We start from the raw sequence: 21533 nt of genomic DNA, 5'->3' as shown, positions 1-21533 counted from the left end.
GGGCTCCGGTTGTTGGGCGCTGGCCTGAGTGTCTGCTGTTTGCAGTGCCTCAGGCCTGTCCGGACTGCCCACAGTGACTGGGCTCTCCTCCCTTTGGTTCCGGTGTTCGGTCACCTGTGGTGGAGTGAACTCTATATCGTGTTCTTCCTCTGCTTCTTCTATGGGGTTGCTGAACCTCCTTTTTGTTTGATCCACATGTTTGCGGCAGATTTGTCCATTGGTAAGTTTAACTACCAGAATCCTATTTCCCTCTTTGGCAACCACAGTGCCTGCGAGCCATTTGGGCCTTGCAGCGTAGTTGAGGACAAAAACAGGATCATTTACATCAATACATTGCGCCCTCGCATTCCTGTCATGGTAGTGATATTGTGACTGGCGCCTGCTCTCAACAATTTCTTTCATGGTGGGGTGTATAAGGGATAATCGGGTTTTGAGCGTCCTTTTCATTAGTAGCTCTGCGGGTGGAACCCCTGTGAGCGAGTGTGGTCGGGATCTATAGGCCAACAGGAGGCGTGATAAGTGGGTTTGTAGGGAACCCCCTTGGAATCTGAGCATTCCTTGTTTGATTATCTGCACTGCTCGTTCTGCCTGGCCGTTTGAGGCCGGCTTGAACGGTGCCGTTCTAACATGGTTAATTCCATTGCCTGCCATGAAGTCCTGGAATTCAGTGCTTGTGAAGCACGGGCCATTGTCGCTGACCAAGATGTCCGGTAGACCGTGGGCGGCGAACATTGCCCGTAGACTTTCTACCGTGGCAGAGGATGTGCTTGAATTTAAAATGTCACACTCGATCCATTTGGAGTAGGCGTCTACTACAACCAAAAACATTTTCCCCATGAAAGGACCTGCGTAGTCCACATGGATGCATGACCAAGGCTTGGCGGGCCATGGCCAGGGGCTAAGGGGGGCTTCCCTGGGCGCATGGCCCAGCTGAGCACACGTGTTGCACCTGCGAACACAAAGTTCCAGATCTGCGTCTATCCCTGGCCACCAAACGTGTGACCAGGCAATTGCCTTCATCGTGACAATGCCCGGGTGCCCATTGTGGAGTTCTCTGATGAACACATCTCTTCCCATCTGGGGCATGACTACGCGGTTTCCCCACAGTAGGCAATCGGCCTGAATCGAGAGTTCATCCTTGCGCCTGTGAAATGGTTTAAATTTCTCAGGGCATGCCCTGTACGTGGCTGCCCAGTTCCCATTCAGGACACATTTCTTGACTAGAGACAATAGCGGGTCTCTATTTGTCCAGACTTTAATCTGACGGGCTGTCACGGGTGAGCCTTCGCTTCCGAAAGCTTCAACAGCCATGACCATCTCAGCACCATGCTCGGTAGCCCCCTCAGTGGTGGCTAGTGGGAGCCTGCTGAGTGCATCGGCGCAGTTTTCGGTGCCCGGTCTGTGCCGAATTGTGTAGTCATAGGCAGCTAACGTGAGTGCCTACCTCTGTATGCGGGCCGATGCGTTTGCATTTATGGCCTTGTTGTCAGCCAAAAGGGACGTTAGGGGTTTGTGATCTGTCTCCAACTCAAATTTCCTGCCAAACAGGTACTGGTGCATTTTCTTTACCGCATATACACATGCGAGCGCCTCCTTTTCTACCATCCCGTAGCCCCTTTCTGCCTGGGACAGACTCCTGGAGGCATAAGCTACCGGCTGTAACTGACCCTTGGCATTGACATGCTGCAACACACACCCGACACCATAGGACGACGCATCGCACGTTAACACAAGTTTCTTACATGGGTCATATAGCGTTAACAGATTGTTGGAACATAACAAATTGCGTGCTCTATTAAAAGCCCTTTCCTGGCTGTCTCCCCAGACCCATTCGCGACCTTTGCGTAGGAGCACGTGTAACGGCTCTAGCAGCATGCTCAATTTGGGAAGAAAGTTACCAAAATAGTTCAGGAGCCCCAGGAACGAACGCAGCTCCGTCGTGTTACGGGGTCTGGGTGCTCTCTGGATCGCTTCCGTCTTGGATGCAGTAGGGCTGATCCCGTCTGCTGCTACCCTCATCCCCAGGAATTCTACCTCTGGAGCACTTCGCCTTTTTCAGTCGCAGACCTACCCGGTCCAGTCTGCGTAGCACCTCCTCCAGGTTGTGGAGGTGTTCTTCAGTATCATAACTCGTAATGAGGATGTCGTCCTGAAAAACCACCGTCCCTGGAATCGACTTGAGGAGGCTTTCCATATTCGTTGGAAGATCACGGCGGCCGAGCGAATCCCGAACGGACATCTGTTGTACTCAAACAACCCCTTGTGTGTCGTGATGGTGGTCAGCTTCTTCGACTCACTCGCCAGCTCCTGGGTCATGTAAGCTGAGGTCAGGTCCAATTTTGAAAAAAGTTTGCCACCGGATAGCGTCGCAAAGAGGTCCTCCGCTCTCGGTAGCGGGTACTGGTCTTGGAGTGACACCCGATTGATGGTGGCCTTGTAATCGCCACATATCCTGACCGACCCATCCGCCTTGAGCACCGGCACAATCGGGCTCGCCCAGTCACTGAATTTGACTGGCGAGATGATGCCTTCCCTCAACAGGCGGTCCAATTCGCCTTCTATCTTTTCCCGCATCACGTACGGCACCGCTCTGGCCTTATGGTGTACTGGTCTGGCGTCCGGGTTTATCACTACCTTGGCCCCCATGAAAGTGCCAATGCCAGGTTGAAATAATGAGTCAAATTTGACCAGGACCTGTGAACATGATACTCGCTCCACAGAGGAAATTGCATTGACATCGCCCCATTTCCAGTTCATGACTGCAAGCCAACTCCTCCCCAGTAGTGCGGGACCGTCCCCTGGGACAATCCAGAGTGGCAACCTGTTCTCCGAATCTTTGTGGGTCACGACTACCGTGGCGCTGCCGAGCACCGGAATGATCTGCTCTGTGTAAGTCCGTAGCTGTGCGTCAATCAGCGATAATTTTGGCCTCCTGGCCTTGGATGCCCACAACTTTTCGAACTGTTTGATACCCATCAGGGACTGGCTGGCACCCGTGTCTAACTCCATTGATACTGGGATGCCATTGAGGAGCACTTTCATCATTATCGGTAGCGTCCTGGTGTATGAACTGTATACGTGCTCCACATGAACTCGCTGAACTTCAGCTTCCAGCGATTTCCCCCAGTGTCCATTTCTGCAATTCCTGCAGGTATTTTGCTCATCTCTGCAAACTCCGGCTGAGTGTATGCCTCCACGCCTCCAGCATGAGTTGCGGTTTGAAACAAAAGGTCCCTTGCCAGTCGATCGTCCCTGACTGCCCCTGTTATTGTCCTTGAGTGCACCATTAACAGGTGTTGATGGCCCCATTACTGGCCGCATTGTCCCTTGCAATGACGTGAATCGCTGTTCAGCTTGCCATTGTCTCTGTCGAACTCCCCCTCTGGGTTCGACTACATGTTGGGGCATGCCTGACTACCCTTGTCTGCCTGGAGAACTGTGTGCTGCTTTAACAATGTTGAATCTCTGTCCCAACCATTCCTTAACACAGTACCTCTCGTCTGTTCTGCTAGTGGCCATGCTCGCGTGGTTTAAATCCCAGTTTCTTGTCGCCATTGATATGTCCTTACTACACAGTATAAATGCACATGAGGTCCATGCTTGAGAGAAGGTCAGTCTGTGACCTGTCCTTTATTCCTTAGCGCTCAAGTGATGAAGGTGGGTGGAGCTTCCCCTTTTATACCTGAAGGTCCAGGTTAGGAGTGTCTCCCACCTAGTGGTCAGTGTTCTCACGGTGTACAACTTAGGTCAGTTTATACATGGGTTACAATGCTGGTTGAATACATGACAGTGGCAGTTGGAAAGCTGCAAAGAGAGCAATAGAATAGTTGAATTTGGAGCTGACAAAATCATGGATGAGGGTTTTGGCAACATATGGTTTGAGGCAGGATTGGAATCGTGATGTTATGGAGGTGGAAGTAGGCGGTTTTTGCGATGGATATGGAGCTGGAAGCTCAGCTCAGAGTCAAATAGGATGCCGAGGTTGCAAACAATCTGGATCAATCTGAGACAGTGGCTAGACTACAGAGTTTGTGGTGAGGACCAAATGTGATGGCTTTAACTTGCACATGTTTAACTGGAGGAGACTGGATGTCAGACAAACATTGTGACAACACACAGCCAATGGAGAGGTTGAGAGAGGTAATGGAGATGTCGAGCTGGGTGCCTTTAGCGTAAATGTAGAACCTGACATCCTGGCCGGAATTTTCCTTACCCTGGCGGGTCCAGTGCAGCTGGTGTCCGTGACGGGTCCCGTCGCCGCTGCTGGCTCCATTCCACTGCAGAAAATTAACTTATTTAATGGGGCCTATGAAGCCCGCCCAGCACGTTACCCGGCCCAATTAGATGGAGTGGGTTTGGTGATTTCATTCATGATGTGTTTTAAGCCAGGATCCCTAAAGGGACCATGGCCACATTACATTTTAAGATTAATCTAACATGGTGGGTGTTGAATCTTTGCTATATAATAATAATATAATAATAATAAAAGTTATATATGAGTGACAAAGAAATATTTAAATAATATCATTAAGTAATATGACTTCATCTACAAATACGATCGAGAACATAATTAAAAAAGTACACTAATTGGGAAAGTATTGGTGCTTTAGTCATAAATCTGTAGACTTTTGTATCAGTAACTGGTACAAATAAAAGATGTGTGTGTATAGGTAATACATAAAATTAAGCAAATTTTAAATGTAATTGTAAAGGGGTGGATTTACAATCTTATACAACTTCAGCGGCAGAGCTGTGGAATCCCTGACAAACAGTGTAAGTGGTGCTTACAATGTGTTTCTGGGATTTCTGCAGCTCTTCTGTTGAAGTTAACAATGGACTAGTGAGAGAACCTCTGCAGAAATTCACCCTATAGTTTCAGAGTGAAAAATGTAATTAGTCATATTCATGGACTGAAAACAAATTGAACCAGTGGAATGAGTGATGGGAATAAAATTATTACAGTTGATGACTTGATTTAATGTCAGTCAATCACAGTATAGTGTGAGAAAAACCTGATCAGAAACAACACAAAAATGTATTTAAGTGATATATGTCATTTTTATAGTGCAGATCAATTCACTGCAATTACTGTTGAATTGGAAGGCAACAGTTGAGAATGGCCAGTGAAAAATGTATTTCCCTCACCATTCAGGGTAGCACTTACATGCCTTCAGGAATTTCTGAATAAACATTTACCAGTAGCTTTTCAAGTAGAACAGAATCTCCATCAATGTGTTAACTGATGCAATCAACATGTTTTTATTTTTATTTTTTTCCCATGCTGCCAAGTAATCAACTGGAGCAATGGCCACAGAATTCACACCTCAAGTTGACTGATGTGGTTCCCGAGCTATGTGAATCCCATGGCCATGCAGGGAAATTTAAAAAGTAGAGGAAAAAAGACTCTTAAGTGTCTGTAAAGTATCTCAGAATGATTTCTATTGGGTCCCCCACCATTGCAGGTCCGGTCGGCTTCACGACGCCAGTGGGAAAGGCACGTGGGAATGAGATGACAGTGGGTACCTGACCCACTGCTGCAAAAATCAACTTTCCCCCCCGACCCGCCACCAATTGCGCTCACTACCACCACAAAAAATTCACCCCATGTTTTTGGATGATAGCGCCAAGAGGCAACATGTAGATGAGGAAGAGGAGGGAGATCCTTGGGAGACTCCAGATTTGACAGTGTGAAGGTAGGACGAGATGCCATTGCTGGAGATGACTGGCTACGATTGGATAGCTAAGAGTGGAACCAAGCAAGAACAGTCCCACTGAGCTAAACCGAGGAAGAGAGGCATTGGAGGAGTATGGTGTAGTCAACCTTGTCAAAGACTGCAGACAGGTTGAGCAGGACAAGGAGGGATTGTGCACCATGGTCACAGTCATAATGGATGTTATTTGTGCCTTTGATTAGGGCTGTTTCAGTGTTATAGCAAGGGTGGAAATCTGATTGGAGAGATTCAACTTTGAAGTTGCAGGAAAGCTGAGCTTAGATTTGGGAGGTGACAACACATTCAAGGACGTTATAGAGGAAAGGGACATTGGAGATGGGGTGGTAGGAAGGTCAGAGGGGTTGAAGTTGGTTTTTTGAGGCGAGGGTGATGATGGCAGTTTTGAAACAGAGGGGGCAGTACCTGAGAAGAGGATCCATTTACAATGTCAGCTAGTATGAAGGCCAGAGAGGGAATTTGGGTGGTCAGTAACATCGTGCCAATGGAGTTAAGAGAGCAGGCAATGGGTATCATGGACTCGGTGAGCTCAAAGAAGCCATGAAGGGAGGAGATAAGAGATAAAGTAGAGAAAGATGTGGGTTCAGGCCTGGGGTAGGGGTTGATCTTGGAGGAGGTTTGGCTTGGTGGGCCAGGAGAAGTGGGGAATGCTCACAAGCAGCTGAATGAATAGTCTCAATCTTAGCAACAAAGAAGTCCAAGAGTTCCTCAGTCATGGACAATTGATTGAGACAATGGGCTCTAGTTTCGGCCTAAGTTGCTCCTATTTTTTTGGAGCAACTGGTTTAGAATAGAGCATCTTAGAAATTGCAATTCTCGGCATTTAGTTTGCTCCAGTTCTAGTGAGTTAGAATAGTTCCATTTTAGAACAGATTTTCTTTTCAAAAGGGGGCGTGTCCAGCCACTTACGCCTGTTTGAAAGTTTAGGCAGCGAAAACTTACTCTAAACTAAATTAGAATGGAGTAAGTGTATATTTTTGTACGCTCAGTAAAACCTTGCCTACACTTATAAATCAGGCGTAGGGAACGACAGATGGGGGGAGGGAAGTTTACAAACATTAAACACTTCACTTTTACAAATAAAGAGCCATCATCAATAATAAATGATAAATAAATCAATAAATCAACCAAGAAATCAATCAAAAAAAAATAAAAAATAAAAAATAAAAAAAATAATAAAAAATCAGTCAATAAATAAAAAATTAAGTTTCTACTCACCTACTGCAGCACCGGGAGCCCTCCAACAGCATGCTGGGACGGGCCCTCCCCGCCCAATGTATCTCTCTCTCTGTCTCTGTCAGTGTCTCTCTGTGTTTTTGACAACGAGGGGAGGGGTGGAGGAGGAGGGGGGAGGGGGGAGAGGAGGAGAGGAGGGGAGGGGGGAGAGGAGGAGGGAGGGGGAGAGGAGGGGAGGGAAGGAGGGAGAGGGGAAAGGAGGGGGAATGGCTGAACAAGAGGGGGGGAGGCTGAACGGGAGGGAGGGAGGGGGGGAGCTGAAAGTGAGAGGGGGGAGCTGAACGGGAGGGGGGTGGTGAGGATGAACAGAAGGGAGGAAGAGGGGTAGCTGAACGGGAGGGAGGGAGGGAGGCTGAAGGGGGGGGGAGCTGAAAGTGAGGGGGGGGGAGCTGAAAGTGAGGGGGGGGAGCTGAACGGGAGGGGGGTGGTGAGGATGAACAGAAGTGAGGAAGAGGGCTAGCTGAACGGGAGGGAGGGAGGGACGCTGAAAGGGGACGGGGGTAGCTGAATGGGAGTGGGGATAGGATGATCGGGAGGCAGGTTGAACGGGAGGGAGGGAGGGGGGGAGCTGAACGGCAGGCTGAATGGGACGGGGTGGGGGGGGGGGTGGGGAGCTGAACGGGAGGGAAGCCCGAATCCCGATCTTCAATGCTCGGTGAGCCCATTTGGCCAGAGATAGGGACGGCGTTCTTCGGGCCCCTCCCACGCAGCCTGCACAGATTCGGGCTGCGAGGAGCTACTGCACATGTGCGCACACTCTAGTGCACATGTGCAGAGGTCCCGGCACTTTTTTCAGCGCCGGGACTGCGCTCCGCCCCCCACACGTTCTGCTGCGCTGCGCCAAGGGCCTGGATCGACCGGACTGCGGGGAAAATACCAAGGAAAATAATAGGCGCCGGTTCTGTTCTAAAAAGTTGGCGCAACACATGGAGGTGCGCCGTTCTTCCCCTGGGTGCAAACTTGGGCCCTTAGAGAGGCTGGTGAAATGGGTAGACACGTGGCAGGTGAAATTTAACGCAGAAAAGAGCGAAGTGATACATTTGGTAGGAAGAATGAGGAGAGGCAATATAAACTAAAGGGTACATGCAATAAGGGTGCAGCAGTTATAATGGGTGACTTTAATATGCACATAGATTGGGCTAACCAAACTGGAAGCAATACGGTGGAGGAGGATTTCCTGGAGTGCATAAGGGATGGTTTTCTAGACCAATATGTCGAAGAACCAACTAGGGGAGAGGCCATCTTAGACTGGGTGTTGTGTAATGAGAGAGGATTAATTAGCAATCTCGTTGTGCGAGGCACCTTGGGGAAGAGTGACCATAATATGGTGGAATTCTGCATTCGGATGGAGAATGAAACAGTTAATTCAGAGACCATGGTCCAGAACTTAAAGAAGGGTAACTTTGAAGGTATGAGTCGTGAATTGGCTAGAATAGATTGGCGAATGATACTTGAGGGTTGACTGTGGATGGGCAATGGCAGACATTTTGATACCGCATGGATGAACTACAACAATTGTACATTCCTGTTTGGCATAAAAATAAAAAAGCGAAGGTGGGACAACCGTGGCTATCAAGGGAAATCAGGGATAGTATTAAAGCCAAGGAAGTGGCATACAAATTGGCCAGAAATAGCAGCGAACCCGGAGACTGGGAGAAATTTAGAACTCAGCAGAGGAGAATAAAGGGTTTGATTAGGGAAGGGAAAATGGAGTACGAAAAGAAGCTTGCAGGAAACATTAAGACGGATTGCAAAAGTTTCTATAGATATGTAAAGAGAAAAAGATTAGTAAAGACAAATGTAGGTCCCCTGCAGTCAGAATCAGGGGAAGTCATAACAGGGAACAAAGAAATAGCGGACCAATTAAACAAGTACTTTGGTTCGGATTCACTAAGGAGGACACTAACAACATTCCGGATATAAGAAGGGTCAGAGGGTCTAGTAAGGAGGAGGAACTGAGGGAAATCCTTATTAGTCGGGAAATTGTGTTGGGGAAATTGATGGGATTGAAGTCCGATAAATCTCCAGGGCCTGATGGACTGCATCCCGGAGTACTTAAGGAGGTGGCCTTGGAAATAGCGGATGCATTGACAGTCATTTTCCAACATTCCATTGACTCTGGATCAGTTCCTATTGAGTGGAGGGTAGCCAATGTAACCCCACTTTTTAAAAAAGGAGGGAGAGAGAAAACAGGGAATTATAGACCTGTCAGCCTGACATCGGTAGTGGGTAAGATGATGGAATCAATTATTAAGGATGTCATAGCAGCGCATTTGGAAAGAGGTGACATGATAGGTCCAAGTCAGCATGGATTTGTGAAAGGGAAATCATGCTTGACAAATCTTCTGGAATTTTTTGAGGATGTTTCCAGTAGAGTGGACAAGGGAGAACCATTTGATGTGGTATATTTGGACTTTCAGAAGGCTTTCGACAAGGTTCCACACAAGAGATTAATGTGCAAAGTTAAAGCACATGGGATTGGGGGTAGTGTGCTGACATGGATTGAGAAATGGTTGTCAGACAGGAAGCAAAGAGTAGGAGTAAATGGGTACTTTTCAGAATGGCAGGCGGTGAGTAGTGGGGTACCGCAAGGTTCTGTGCTGGGGCCCCAGCTGTTTACACTGTATATTAATGATTTAGACGAGGGGATTAAATGTAGTATCTCCAAATTTGCGGATGACTCTAAGTTAGGTGGCAGTGTGAGCTGCGAGGAGGATGCTATGAGGCTGCAGAGCGACTTGGATAGGTTAGGTAAGTGGGCAAATGCATGGCAGATGAAGTATAATGTAGATAAATGTGAGGTTGTCCACTTTGGTGGTAAAAACAGAGAGACAGACTATTATCTGAATGGTGACAGATTAGGAAAAGGGGAGGTGCAACGAGACCTGGGTGTCATGGTACATCAGTCATTGAAGGTTGGCATGCAGGTACAGCAGGCGGTTAAGAAAGCAAATGGCATGTTGGCCTTCATAGCGAGGGGATTTGAGTACAGGGGCAGGGAGGTGTTGCTACAGTTGTACAGGGCCTTGGTGAGGCCACACCTGGAGTATTGTGTACAGTTTTGGTCTCCTAACCTGAGGAAGGACATTCTTGTTATTGAGGCAGTGCAGCGAAGGTTCACCAGACTGATTCCCGGGATGGCGGGACTGACCTATCAAGAAAGACTAAATCAACTGGGCTTGTATTCACTGGAGTTCAGAAGAGTGAGAGGAGACCTTATAGAGACGTTTAAAATTCTGATGGGTTTAGACAGGTTAGATGCAGGAATAATGTTCACAATGTTGGGGAAGTCCAGCACCAGGGGTCACAGTCTAAGGATAAGGGGTAAGCCATTTAGGACCGAGATGAGGAGAAACTTCTTCACCCAGAGAGTGGTGAACCTGTGGAATTCTCTACCACAGAAAGTTGTTGAGACCAATTCACTAAATATATTCAAAAAGGAGTTTGATGTAGTCCTTACTACTCGGGGGATCAAGGGGTATGGCAAGAAAGCAGGAATGGGGTACTGAAGTTGCATGTTCAGCCATGAACTCATTGAATGGCGGTGCAGACTAGAAGGGCTGAATGGCCTACTCCTGCACCTATTTTCTATGTTTCTATGTACAATCCTAAAGGTGGTGCATGAATAGAGCAACCTGGGGGTCTATATGCACAAATCGTTGCAGGCGGCAGGGCAGGTTGAAAAAGCGGTTTAAAAAAGCATACGGGATCCTGGGTTTCATAAACAGAGGCATAAAGTACAAAAGCAAGGAAGTTATGATGAACCTTTATAAAACACTGCTTCGGCCTCAACTGGAGTATTGTGTCCAATTCTGGGCACCGTACTTTAGGAATGATATGAAGGACTTAAAGAGGGTGCAGAAAAGTTTTATGAGAATGATTCCAGGGATGACGGACTTCAGTTACATGGATAGGCTAGAGAAACTGGGATTGTTCTCCTTAGAACAGCGAAGGTTCAGAGGAGATTTGATAGAGGTGTTCAAAATCATGATGGGTCTAGACAGAGTAGTTAGAGAGAAACTGTTCCCATTGGCGGAAGGGTCGAGAACCAAAGGACAAAGATTCAAGGTGATTGGCAAAAGAACCAAAGGCGACATGAGGAAAAATGTTATTACGCAGCTAGTGGTTAGGATCTGGAATGCACTGCCTGAAAGGGTGATGGGGGCAGGTTCAATCGTGGCTTTCAAAAGGGAATTGGATAAGTACCTGAAGGAAAAAAAATTGCAGAGCTACGGGGAAAAGGCGGGAGAGTGGAACTAGCTGAAGTGCTCTTGCAGAGAGCCAGCACGTGCTCGACGGACCAAATGGCCTCCTTCTGTGTCGCAATCATTCTATGTCCGTCCAACGGCCAAAGCCATCCAGGCACTAAAAGTTGCACTTGGCCCTGACTCCACTAGGTATGTTGAGGCTCAAGCGTATGGTGCAATCCTTTCTGAATTTACCCGTTTGGACAGAATTTCTCATCGGTGTGAGGTGTTAAAACCTCCCCCAGGAACCTGTGCCTCACAACTTGAGCTGTCTCTCAAAAATTCCCTTTGTGCTATTTCACTCTGCATGGAGGAATTTCCTGTAAGGGCTGATCCTGTACACTCTCCACTTCCTCGCCCTCGTCATCCGTCCGACTTGGGGTGGAGAATGTTGCTTGGAAGTTATTTTTACAGATTTCCATGCTGCCTGCCAATATGAGAGGTTACAGTCCCTCTTCCACTATTTGAAGGAGCTGCTCTTCAACTTCTGGCTCCACTTCAGTCCCATGCTCCTGATCTATTATTTTTCAAGTTTAAAAGTTTCCTTTTTTTAATTGTGAAATTGTGCTCTAAAAAGTAGCTCTTTTTTTGGTCTGTGGTTGATAATATCCAGTATCTCCTTACTGATTATTTTGGAAAAATTACTGTGTGCTGCAAGTCAATATTATATTTAGCCATTCCTTGAGTGTTATCACGAGAGGATTTGTTTTTAACGTGGGTGGGAATCCTTTTTGCTGGGCCCCGCCTATAGTCTACAGAGGTGTGGATCCCCTCGGGGAGAGGGGCCTGATCCAAAGAAGTGCATATTGTTGTTTTCAGTGGCTGAGAAGCGAGGCTGCTGCAATGCTGCGTGATCACAAATGGCTACTGGGACAAACAAACTATTATTTAAAATGGAGTTGGATAATTATTCGAAAAGGAAAAATATAAACAGAAACAGGTAGAGGCCAGTGACGTGGGCTTCAGCGCACGCGCATTGGGCCAAACGGTTTGCTTTGTGATCGGCGCCGACCCGCCGCTGCCTGTCTCAAAGATGGCGGCGGCCATTCAAATAATCACACGGCAGTGTGCGCACGCGTACAGAGTGGTCCCCAGTCCGCGATGTCCGGCCAGGCGCGGGTCGTGCTGCTGTTCGGCGGCTTTGCCGCTCTTCTGGGAGCCGCCTTTTACCCCATCTACTTCCGGCCGCTGATTTACACCGAGGAGTACAGTGAGTGTCGGGAGTTAGCTGGGCCGGGGAGTAATGGTGTGGAGCCTGGGTGCAGGGCCGCGGCCCAGCCCCTGCTGCGGCACAATGTCACTGGTCACAACAGCCCCTTCACACACCGCTCAACACTATTCCTGAAGTCACCGCCCCCCCCCCCCCCCCCATCACTACTGTCAAACTGCTTGTCCGACCAGCCACCGCTTCCTGCAACTTCATCTGGGGGTCAATAAATCACTTGTTTTCTCTCCCTCCCTCTCTCTGGGAAACCTCAGCAACCTGTTTGACCCTGAGCTGAGCTTCAAACTCCGCACCCTCATCATCATAGGCAGTCCCTCGAAATCGAGGAAGACTTGCTCCCACTCTTAAAATGAGTCCTCAGGTGACTGTACAGTCCAATTTCAGAAACCACAATCCCTGTCATAGGTGGGACAGATAGTCGTTGAGGGAAGGGGTGGGTGGGACAGGTTGGCCGCACGCTCTTTCCGCTCCCTGCGTTTGATTTCTGCATGCTCTCGACGATGAGACTCGAGGTGCTCAGCGCCCTCTCGGATGCACTTCCTCCACTTAGGGCGGTCTTCGTCCAGGGATTCCCAGGTGTCAGTGGGTATGTTGCACTTTATCAGGGAGACTTTGAGGGTGTCCTTGTAACGTTTCCTCTGCCCACCTTTGGCTCGTTTGCCGTGAAGGAGTTCCAAGTAGAGCACTTGCTTTGGGAGTCTCGTGTCAGGCATGCGAACAATGTGGCCTGCCCAGCGGAGTTGATCAAGTGTGGTCAGTGCTTCAATGCTGGGGATGTTGGCCTGGTCGAGGACACTAATGTTGGTGCGTCTGTCCTCCCAGGGGATTTGTAGGATCTTGCAGAGACATCGTTGGTGGTATTTCTCCAGCGACTTGAGGTGTCTACTGTACATTCTCCATGTCTCTGAGCCATACAAGAGGGCAGGTATTACTACAGCCCTGTAGACCATGAGCTCGGTGGCAGTTTTGAGGGCCTGGTCTTCAAACACTCTTTTCCTCAGGCGGCCGAATGCTGCACTGGGGCACTGGAGCCAGTGTTGAATCATAGAAACATAGAAACATAGAAAATAGGTGCAGGAGTAGGCCATTCGGCCCTTCTAGCCTGCACCGCCATTCAATGAGTTCATGGCTGAACATTCAACTTCAGTACCCCATTCCTGCTTTCTCGCCATACCCCTTGATCCCCCTAGCAGTAAGGACCTCATCTAACTCCTTTTTGAATATATTTAGTGAATTGAAATATATTTAGTGAATCTCATCGTCAATGTCTGCTCTTGTTGATAAGAGGTTCCCGAGGTAATAGGAAATGGTCCACGTTGTCCAGGGCTACGCAGTGGATCTTGATGACTGGGGGGCAGTGCTGTGCGGTGAGGACAGGCTGGTGGAGGACCATTGTCGTACGGATGTTTACCGTAAGGCCCATGCTTTCGTACGTCTCAGTAAATATGTCGACTATGTAATGGAGTTCAGCCTCTATGTGCGCAGACGCAGGCGTCATCTCCGTACTGTATCTCGATGACAGAGGTTGGGTGGTCTTGGACCTGGCCTGGAAAAGGCGAAGGTTGACCAGGTTGCCACTGGTTCTGTAGTTTAGTTCCACTCCAGCGGAGAGCTTGTTGACTGTGAGGTGGAGCATGGCAGCGAGGAAGATTGAGAAGAGGGTTGGGGCGAAGACGCAGCCCTGTTTGATCCTGGTCCGGACGTGGATTGGGTTTGTAATGGATCAGTTGGTAAGGATCACGGCCTGCATGTCGTTGTGGAGCAGGCGGAGGATGGTGACGAACTTTTGGGGGCATCCGCACTGGAGGAGGATGCTCCATAGACCCTCGCGGTTGACGGTGTCAAAGGCCTTTGTAAGGTTGAAGGCGGCCATGTACACGGGCTGATGCTGTTCCCTGCATTTTTACTGCAGCTGTCGTGCTACAAAAATCATGTCCGTTGTGCCCCGTAGGGGACAAAATACGCACTGTGATTCCGGGAGGAGCTCCTCAGCCACAGGGAGAAGACGGTTGAGGAGGACTCTAGCGACGACTTTCCCAGTGGCTGATGACAGGGAGATTCCTCTGTAGTTGCCGCAGTTGGACTTGTCCCCTTTTTTAAAGATGGTCACGATCACTGCATCTCTGAGATCTCCGGCATGCTCTCCTCCCTCCAGATGAGAGAGATGACGTTGTGTATTCGCACCAACAGTGCCTCTCCACCATACGTCTGTGCCTCAACAGGGATTCCGCACCCTACCTGGTCAGCAAGACCACCTATTCAACCTGCATTAAATCACCCACCTTCACCCCCCCCTCCGCCCCCCCCCCCAACCCCAGCCTCTTCAGCACTGGAACGCTGATCCATTTTTTGTCACCCCTGGACTTGATTATTCCAAATACTGTATCACATTTCTGGCCACCCATGAACCACAAGCTCCCCCTTTATTCCAAGTATTGTTGCTGAGGGAGGAGTGCTTTTCCGAGCCCCACAAAGAAACAGTGACCATCCCCTGCTGACCGATTGTTGCCTGCATTGGCCCCTGCACACAGCACTCCTGTCCCAGGTAAAATCCAGGTTAAAATTGGGGCTGTAGTGTTTAAATGTGTAAGAAATCTCACATGGAAGCAAAACTGCAGATATGTTTCCCTCTGGTTACTCAGGTGAACAAAAATGTTGCTGTCAGTATAAAACAGGGGAAGCCATTGTATACTTAAATAAAGGAGACTATGAAGATATGAGGGCAGAGTTGGCGAAAGTGGACTGGGAAAATAGATTCAAGTGTAGTACGGTTGATGAACAGTGGCGTACATTTACAGAAATATTTCACAACTCTCAAGAAAAATATATTCCAGTGAGGATAAAAGGGTGTAAAAGAAAAGATAGCCATCCATGGCTAACTAAAGAAATAAAGGATGGTATCCAATTTAAAAACAAGTGCATACAAAGTGGCCAAGACTACTGGGAGGACAGAAGATTGGGAAGTTTTTAAAATCCAGCAAAGAATGACTTAAAAAAAATGATTAAGAAAGGGAAGGTAGACTATGAAAGTAAACTGGCATGAAATATAAAAACGGATAGCAAGAGTTTCCATAGGTATATAACAAGGAAAAGAGTGGCTAAAGTAAATGTTGGTCCCTTAGAGGACGAAACCAGGGAATTAGTAATGGGGAACATGGAGAAGGCAGAAACTCTGAACAAATATTTTGTATCAGTCTTTACGGATGAGGACACTAACAATATTCCGACAATGGATAGTCAAGGGGCTATAGGGGGGGGAAGGAACTTAACATAATCACAATCACTAAGGAGGTGGTACTCAGTAAGATAATGGGAATAAAGGCAGATAAATCCCCTGGTCCTGATGGCTTGCATCCTAGGGTCTTAAAGGAAGTAGCGGCAGGGATTGTGGATTGCTTTGGTTGTAATTTACCAACATTCCCTGCATTCTGGGGAGGTCCCAGCAGATTGGGAAAAATGCAAATGTAACGCTCCTATTTAAAAAAAAAGTGGCAGACGAAAAGCAGGAAACTATAGACCAGTTAGCCTAGCGTCTGTGGTTGGGAAAATGTTGGAGTCCATTATTAAAGAAGCAGTAGCAGGACATTTGGAAAAACATAATTCGGTCAGGCAGAGTCAGGATTGGTTTATGAAGGGGAAGTCATGTTTGACAAATTTGCTGGAATTCTTTGAGGATGTAACGAACAGGGTGGATAAAGGGGAACCAGTGGATGTGGTTTATTTGGACTTCCAGAAGGCACTTGACAAGATGCCACACAAAAGGTTACTGCACAAGATAAAAGTTCACGGGATTGAGGGTAATATATTAGCATGGATAGAGGATTGGCTAACAAACAGAAAACAGAGTCGGGATAAATGGATCATTCTCTGGTTGGCAACTAGTGGGGTGCCGCAGAGATCAGTGCTGGGATCCCAACTATTTACAATCTATATTAAGGACTTAGAACGTAGCCAAGTTTGCTGATGATACAAAGATGGGAGGGAAAGCAATGTGTGAGGAGGACACAAAAAATCTGAAAAAGGACATAGACAGGCGAAGTGAGTGGGCAGAAATTTGGCAGATGGAATATAATGTTGGAATGTGTGAGGTCATGCACTTTGGCAGAAAAAAAAATCAAAGAGCAAGTTACTATTTAAATGGAGAAAAATTGCAAAGTGCTGCAATACAGCAGGACCTGGGAGTACTTGTGCATGAAACACAAAAGGTTAGCATGCAGGTACAGCAAGTGATCAGGAAGGACAATGGAATCTTGACCTTTATTGCAAAGGAGATGGAGTATAAAAGCAGGGAAGTCTTACTACAGTTATACAAGGTATTGGTGAGGCCACACCTGGAATACTGCATACAGTTTTGATTTCCATATTTACGAAAGGATATATTTGCTTTGGAGGCGGTTCAGAGAAGGCTCACAAGGTTGATTCTGGAGATGAGTGGGTTGACTTATGAGGAAAGGTTGAAGAGGTTGGGCCTCTGCTCATTCGAATTCAGAAGAATGAGAGGCGATCTTATCGAAACGTGTAAGATTATGAGGGGGCTTGACAAAGTGGATGCAGAGAGGATGTTTCCACTGATAGGGGAGACTAAAACTAGGGGGCATAATCTTAGAATAAGGGGCAGCCCATTTAAAACTGAGATGAGGAGGAATTTCTTCTCTGAGGATTGTAAATCTGTGGGATTCGCTGTCTCAGAGAGCTGTGGAAGCCGGGACATTGAATAAATTTTAGACGAGACAGACAGTTTCTTAACCAATAAGGGATTATGGGGAGTGGGCAGGGAAGTGGACCTGAATCCATGATCGGATCAGCCATGATCGTATTACATGGCGGGGCAGGCTCAAGGGGCTGTATGGCCTACTCCTGCTCCTATTTCTTATGTTCTTATACTTGTGCCAACTGTTTTGCTTACCTTACCAGCCACAGAATCCTACATAGTTCAGTTATTATTCATTAGTAGTTGTAAAACTAAGTATAAAAGTACTTGTTCCTGGATATTTACATTTTACAGTAAATCCTACAGTTGCGCACGTAAAAACAGGAGTGGATTATTATTTCCTTGGAGTGAATCCAAAATAATTGCTTTACACAACTGCTTTTGAACAGGACAAGAACAAAAGTTGAACCGAACTGGAATAAAGCAGGAGGAAATTCAACCTGGAGGTGAGTTTTTAGGAGGTTCATGCTCAGTCATTGATTCAGGAATAAAACTTAATTTGGAATATTGAATATTTTTTGCTTTTAAATTATTTTCTGTGAAAATAAGTTATATTAAGTAAAATTGCAGAAATCTGCAAATAACTTTTTCTGAATAAATTATTTTTGTTTTCATTTGCATATAATCCTTCAAATGAAGTGTTTCCATTATTATGAGTTTGACATTTCTTTTCTTAAATCTTATCTGTTTTTGATCCATTCTTCTGAAAAAGCAGCAAATGCCAGATAAAAGTGGCCTTTGTTGCTTTGTTAATATGCTGCAAACACTATCTTCAGTTAATTCATTATTCTCAAACATTTGTTGATGCTTTGTACTGGCACTAGTTAAACTCAAAATACACCGGTTTTAGTAGAGAGCATCAATATCTCTGTAAACTGAAATCCATTGGATCTTCTGTTTCTGGGCCACAAATATTTATATTTCCAAATAGTTTGTGAATCACAAAGGCATATAGGAAACATAAGGACTCTGTAATCTATGTGGTAAGGTGCAAAACCCATTGCATTGATACTACTACAGCATCGGCTACAGGTGTAACTAGTGCCACGGTCCCACTATAATGGGTTTTTTCCCAAAGGAGCAACCCTCACATGAAAGCTTTCAATGAAATGTACACTTTGGTGAATTTATTATGTAATAGATTTAGTTAAAGTGCTCTGTTATATAATACACTGCTATCTTTGTAATTCCATGTATTGTATGGGAAGCCATTGCAGTAACCTCCTTTCGAATTTTATTTACTTTAATTCAAAAAAAGCAATTACTATATTATACAGTCTTGATGTTGGACTGGAATATACTCCCTTGACCATATATTCTTCACATTATCATGTGTTTTCCTTAGCTTATCGTATATCAAATAACAAACTCACTCAACATATCAGAATGCATTGATTTGAGATTGAGACATGATTGATATTCTGAAAGTTTAACCAGATAGTATTGTTTTTTGTGGTGCCCTTAGCAGAATCACTGTTTAGTTTTTGGCGTGACCATATAACTTGTTCTGTTATTGAAGTCCAATATCATTTGACAGCAAATGTTTAATTCCCTAATTCTTTCACCATATGTAGTTCATATTTTAAATGTGGCTATCTTGCTCATCATAAAAGCATTGAAAGTATAACCTCATTTGTCACTCTCCACTTTGTCAACTTTTAATCTATTTTGTTTAAAGGAATGAAAGTCTGGTCTGACCCCTTCAATCGGAAGTAATCTCACCATTGATAAATTATAATGAAGAAATCTTTAAGAGACAGACTGTTTTGTGCCAGTCCTGTTCCAATGATGTGAAGAAAGAATTCCCAAAGACTGCAATTCAGTTACTTCATTTATTATGTAAACGCAAGATTTACACTGAAATGTATTTTTGTATTTACATTTCCCACATTGTCAGTGTCAGATTGTCATGACATTCTCCCACATGACGTAAGCACAGAGAAGTGTAACTATTTTGTGGAACTGTGAGAATGTAAAGGTACCGTTCAATTTTTCTATCATTGGCCAAGTTACATTTATATTTGTGATTCCACCCAAGTTTACAAATTTGTTATTAAAACATTTAACGTTCATGCAGTAATTACAGCATACTACAAATGTAAGATCACTGTATAATGTTAAATCTTTAAAATAAATCACAGTGGTCAGCAATTGAACAAACTAAAATTTAATGTTATGAAACCTGAAGGATTAATAATAGGTTCAAGCTGTGGCTCCAGATATTCCAGTGATGGTCACTAAAAGAAATGCAAATTGTTTATCAATTACGGAAACTTGTCATCCCAATATCTTGAAGAAGTAACAATCTTCAAAGCTTCATAATTATGCAGATTTGTTTTAAAAACTTACAAGTATTCATGAAAATAATAGCTAAAGTAAATTATGTGAATATTCCAATTAGATAAGAGAACATGTTCCATGGTAAAGTTTGTACAATGCAACAAACCTAGTTCTGATCAATGACAAAGCTTCCATATCTATAGACTTACCCTGTGTTTCTCTGGGGGAAACCATGTGAAAGGTTGAATACAGCAAGAAAAACTGCTGAATTGGCAAGGATGTGTAATGAACTTTTCTAATTGATCTCCTACTTGTACTTTCTACTTGTAATACACTATTGCCTGATCAGTGTGTGCTGTGAAGCTTTTAATTGAATAAAAGTAAAATATTGTTGAACTCAGCTGACTGTATTTCTTTGCTACGTAGTGAAACACATTATTTAATTACATTTTCATTTACAAGTGTGCACAGTTGGGTTTAGAAACATAGAAATTTACAGCGTAGAAGGAGGCCATTTCGGCCCATCATGTCCGCGCCGGCCGACAAAGCCGTACGGCCCTTGGTCAGCAGCCCTAAAGGTTACATATAAACCTATGAACAATGACGGAAAGACAAAGAGCACCCAGCCCAACCAGTCCGCCTCACACAACTGCGACACCCCTTATACTGAAACATTCTACACTCCACCGAAACTGGAGCCATGTGATCTCTTGGGAGAGGCAAAAAACATAAAAACCCAGGCCAATTTAGGGAGAAAAAATCTGGGAAAATTCCTCTCCAACCCGTCCAGGAGATCACCCTGGCCATGTTCTATTCCCTGCAGTACTTACCATTTTATCTGCGCTGTCCAACAAAAGGCCATCCAGTCTAATCCCAATTACCAGCTTTAGGTCCGTAACCATGCAGGTTACTGCACTTCACGTGCCCATCCAACCATCTCTTAAAAGTGGTGAGGGTTTCTGCAACCACCACTCTTCCGGACAGCGAGTTCCAGATCCCCACAACCCTCTGTGTAAAGAAACCCCCCCCCCTCAAATCCCCTCTAAACCTTTCACCAACCACCTTAAAACTATGCCCCTTCGTAATAGACCCCTCCACCAATGGAAATTGACCCTTACTATCCACTATGTCCAGGCCCCTCAATATTTTGTACACCTCAATGAGATCGTCTCTCAACCTCCTCTGTTCCAATGAGAACAAACCTGGCCTATCCAATCTGTCCTCATAACTAAGATTCTCCATTTCAGGCAGCATCCTAGTAAATCTCTGCACCCTCTTCAGTGCAATCATTTCCTTCCTATTATACGGCGGCCAGAACTGCACGCAGTACTCCAGCTGTGGCCTAACCAAAGTATTATACAATTTAAGCATAACTTCCCTGCTCTTATATTCTATGCCTCGACCACTAAAGGCAAACATTCGGTACATCATTGAAAGATGGCATGCAGGTACAGCAGGCGGTGAAGAAGGCAAATGGCATGTTGGCATTCATAGCTAGGGGATTTGAGTATAGGAGCAGGGAGGTCTTACTACAGTTGTACAGGGCCTTGGTGAGGCCTCACCTGGAATATTGTGTTCAGTTTTGGTCTCTTAATCTGAGGAAAGACATTCTTGCTATTGAGGAGTGCAGCGAAAGTTCACCAGACTGATTCCCAGGATGGCAGGACTGACATTTGAGGAGAGACTGGATCGACTGGGCCAGTATTCATTGGAGTTTAGAAGGATGAGAGGGGATCTCAAAGAAACATATAAAATTCTGACGGGACTGGACAGGTTAGATGCAGGAAGAATGTTCCTGATGTTGGGGAAGTCCAGAGCCAAGGGACACAGTCTAAGGATAAGGGGTAAGCCATTTAGGACCGAGATGAGGAGAAACTTCTTCACTCAGAGAGTTGTTAACCTGTTAAATTCTCGACCGCAAAAGAGTTGTTGATGCTAGTTCGTTGCATATATTCAAGAGGTAGTTAGATATGGCCCTTAGGGCTAAAGGAGAGAAAGCAGGAAAGGGGTACTGAAGTGATGATCAGCCATGATCTTATTGAATGGTGCTGCAGGCTCGAAGGGCCGAATGGCCTACTTCTGTACCCATTTTCTATGTTAACCAC

The 21533-nt window shown here is 45.9% G+C and overlaps 2 protein-coding genes across 2 annotated transcripts in view; one reads left to right on the top strand and one right to left on the bottom strand.

The window, feature by feature from the left end:
• LOC139243146 (protein sel-1 homolog 3-like) overlaps window positions 1-7026 on the bottom strand; it is a 125969-nt gene extending 118943 nt beyond the window's left edge. Inside the window, exon 1 of the mRNA XM_070870713.1 lies at window positions 6948-7026. The gene's annotated coding sequence lies outside the window, so the exon portion shown is untranslated. The remainder of the gene's footprint in view (window positions 1-6947) is intronic.
• A 5252-nt stretch (window positions 7027-12278) lies between these two features.
• smim20 (small integral membrane protein 20) lies at window positions 12279-19828 on the top strand. The gene is made up of 3 exons (XM_070870707.1): window positions 12279-12422; window positions 17538-17594; window positions 18827-19828. Exons 1-3 carry the CDS (start codon window positions 12314-12316, stop codon window positions 18862-18864), a joined length of 204 nt encoding a protein of 67 aa, XP_070726808.1. The 5' UTR covers window positions 12279-12313; the 3' UTR covers window positions 18865-19828.
• Window positions 19829-21533: the final 1705 nt, after the last annotated feature.

The sequence above is a fragment of the Pristiophorus japonicus genome, chromosome 2, assembly GCF_044704955.1.
Source record: "Pristiophorus japonicus isolate sPriJap1 chromosome 2, sPriJap1.hap1, whole genome shotgun sequence".
Classification (NCBI taxonomy): Eukaryota; Metazoa; Chordata; class Chondrichthyes; family Pristiophoridae; genus Pristiophorus; species Pristiophorus japonicus.
The sequence above is the reverse complement of the archived record's forward strand: the minus strand, read 5'-3'. Positions and strand labels throughout refer to the sequence as shown.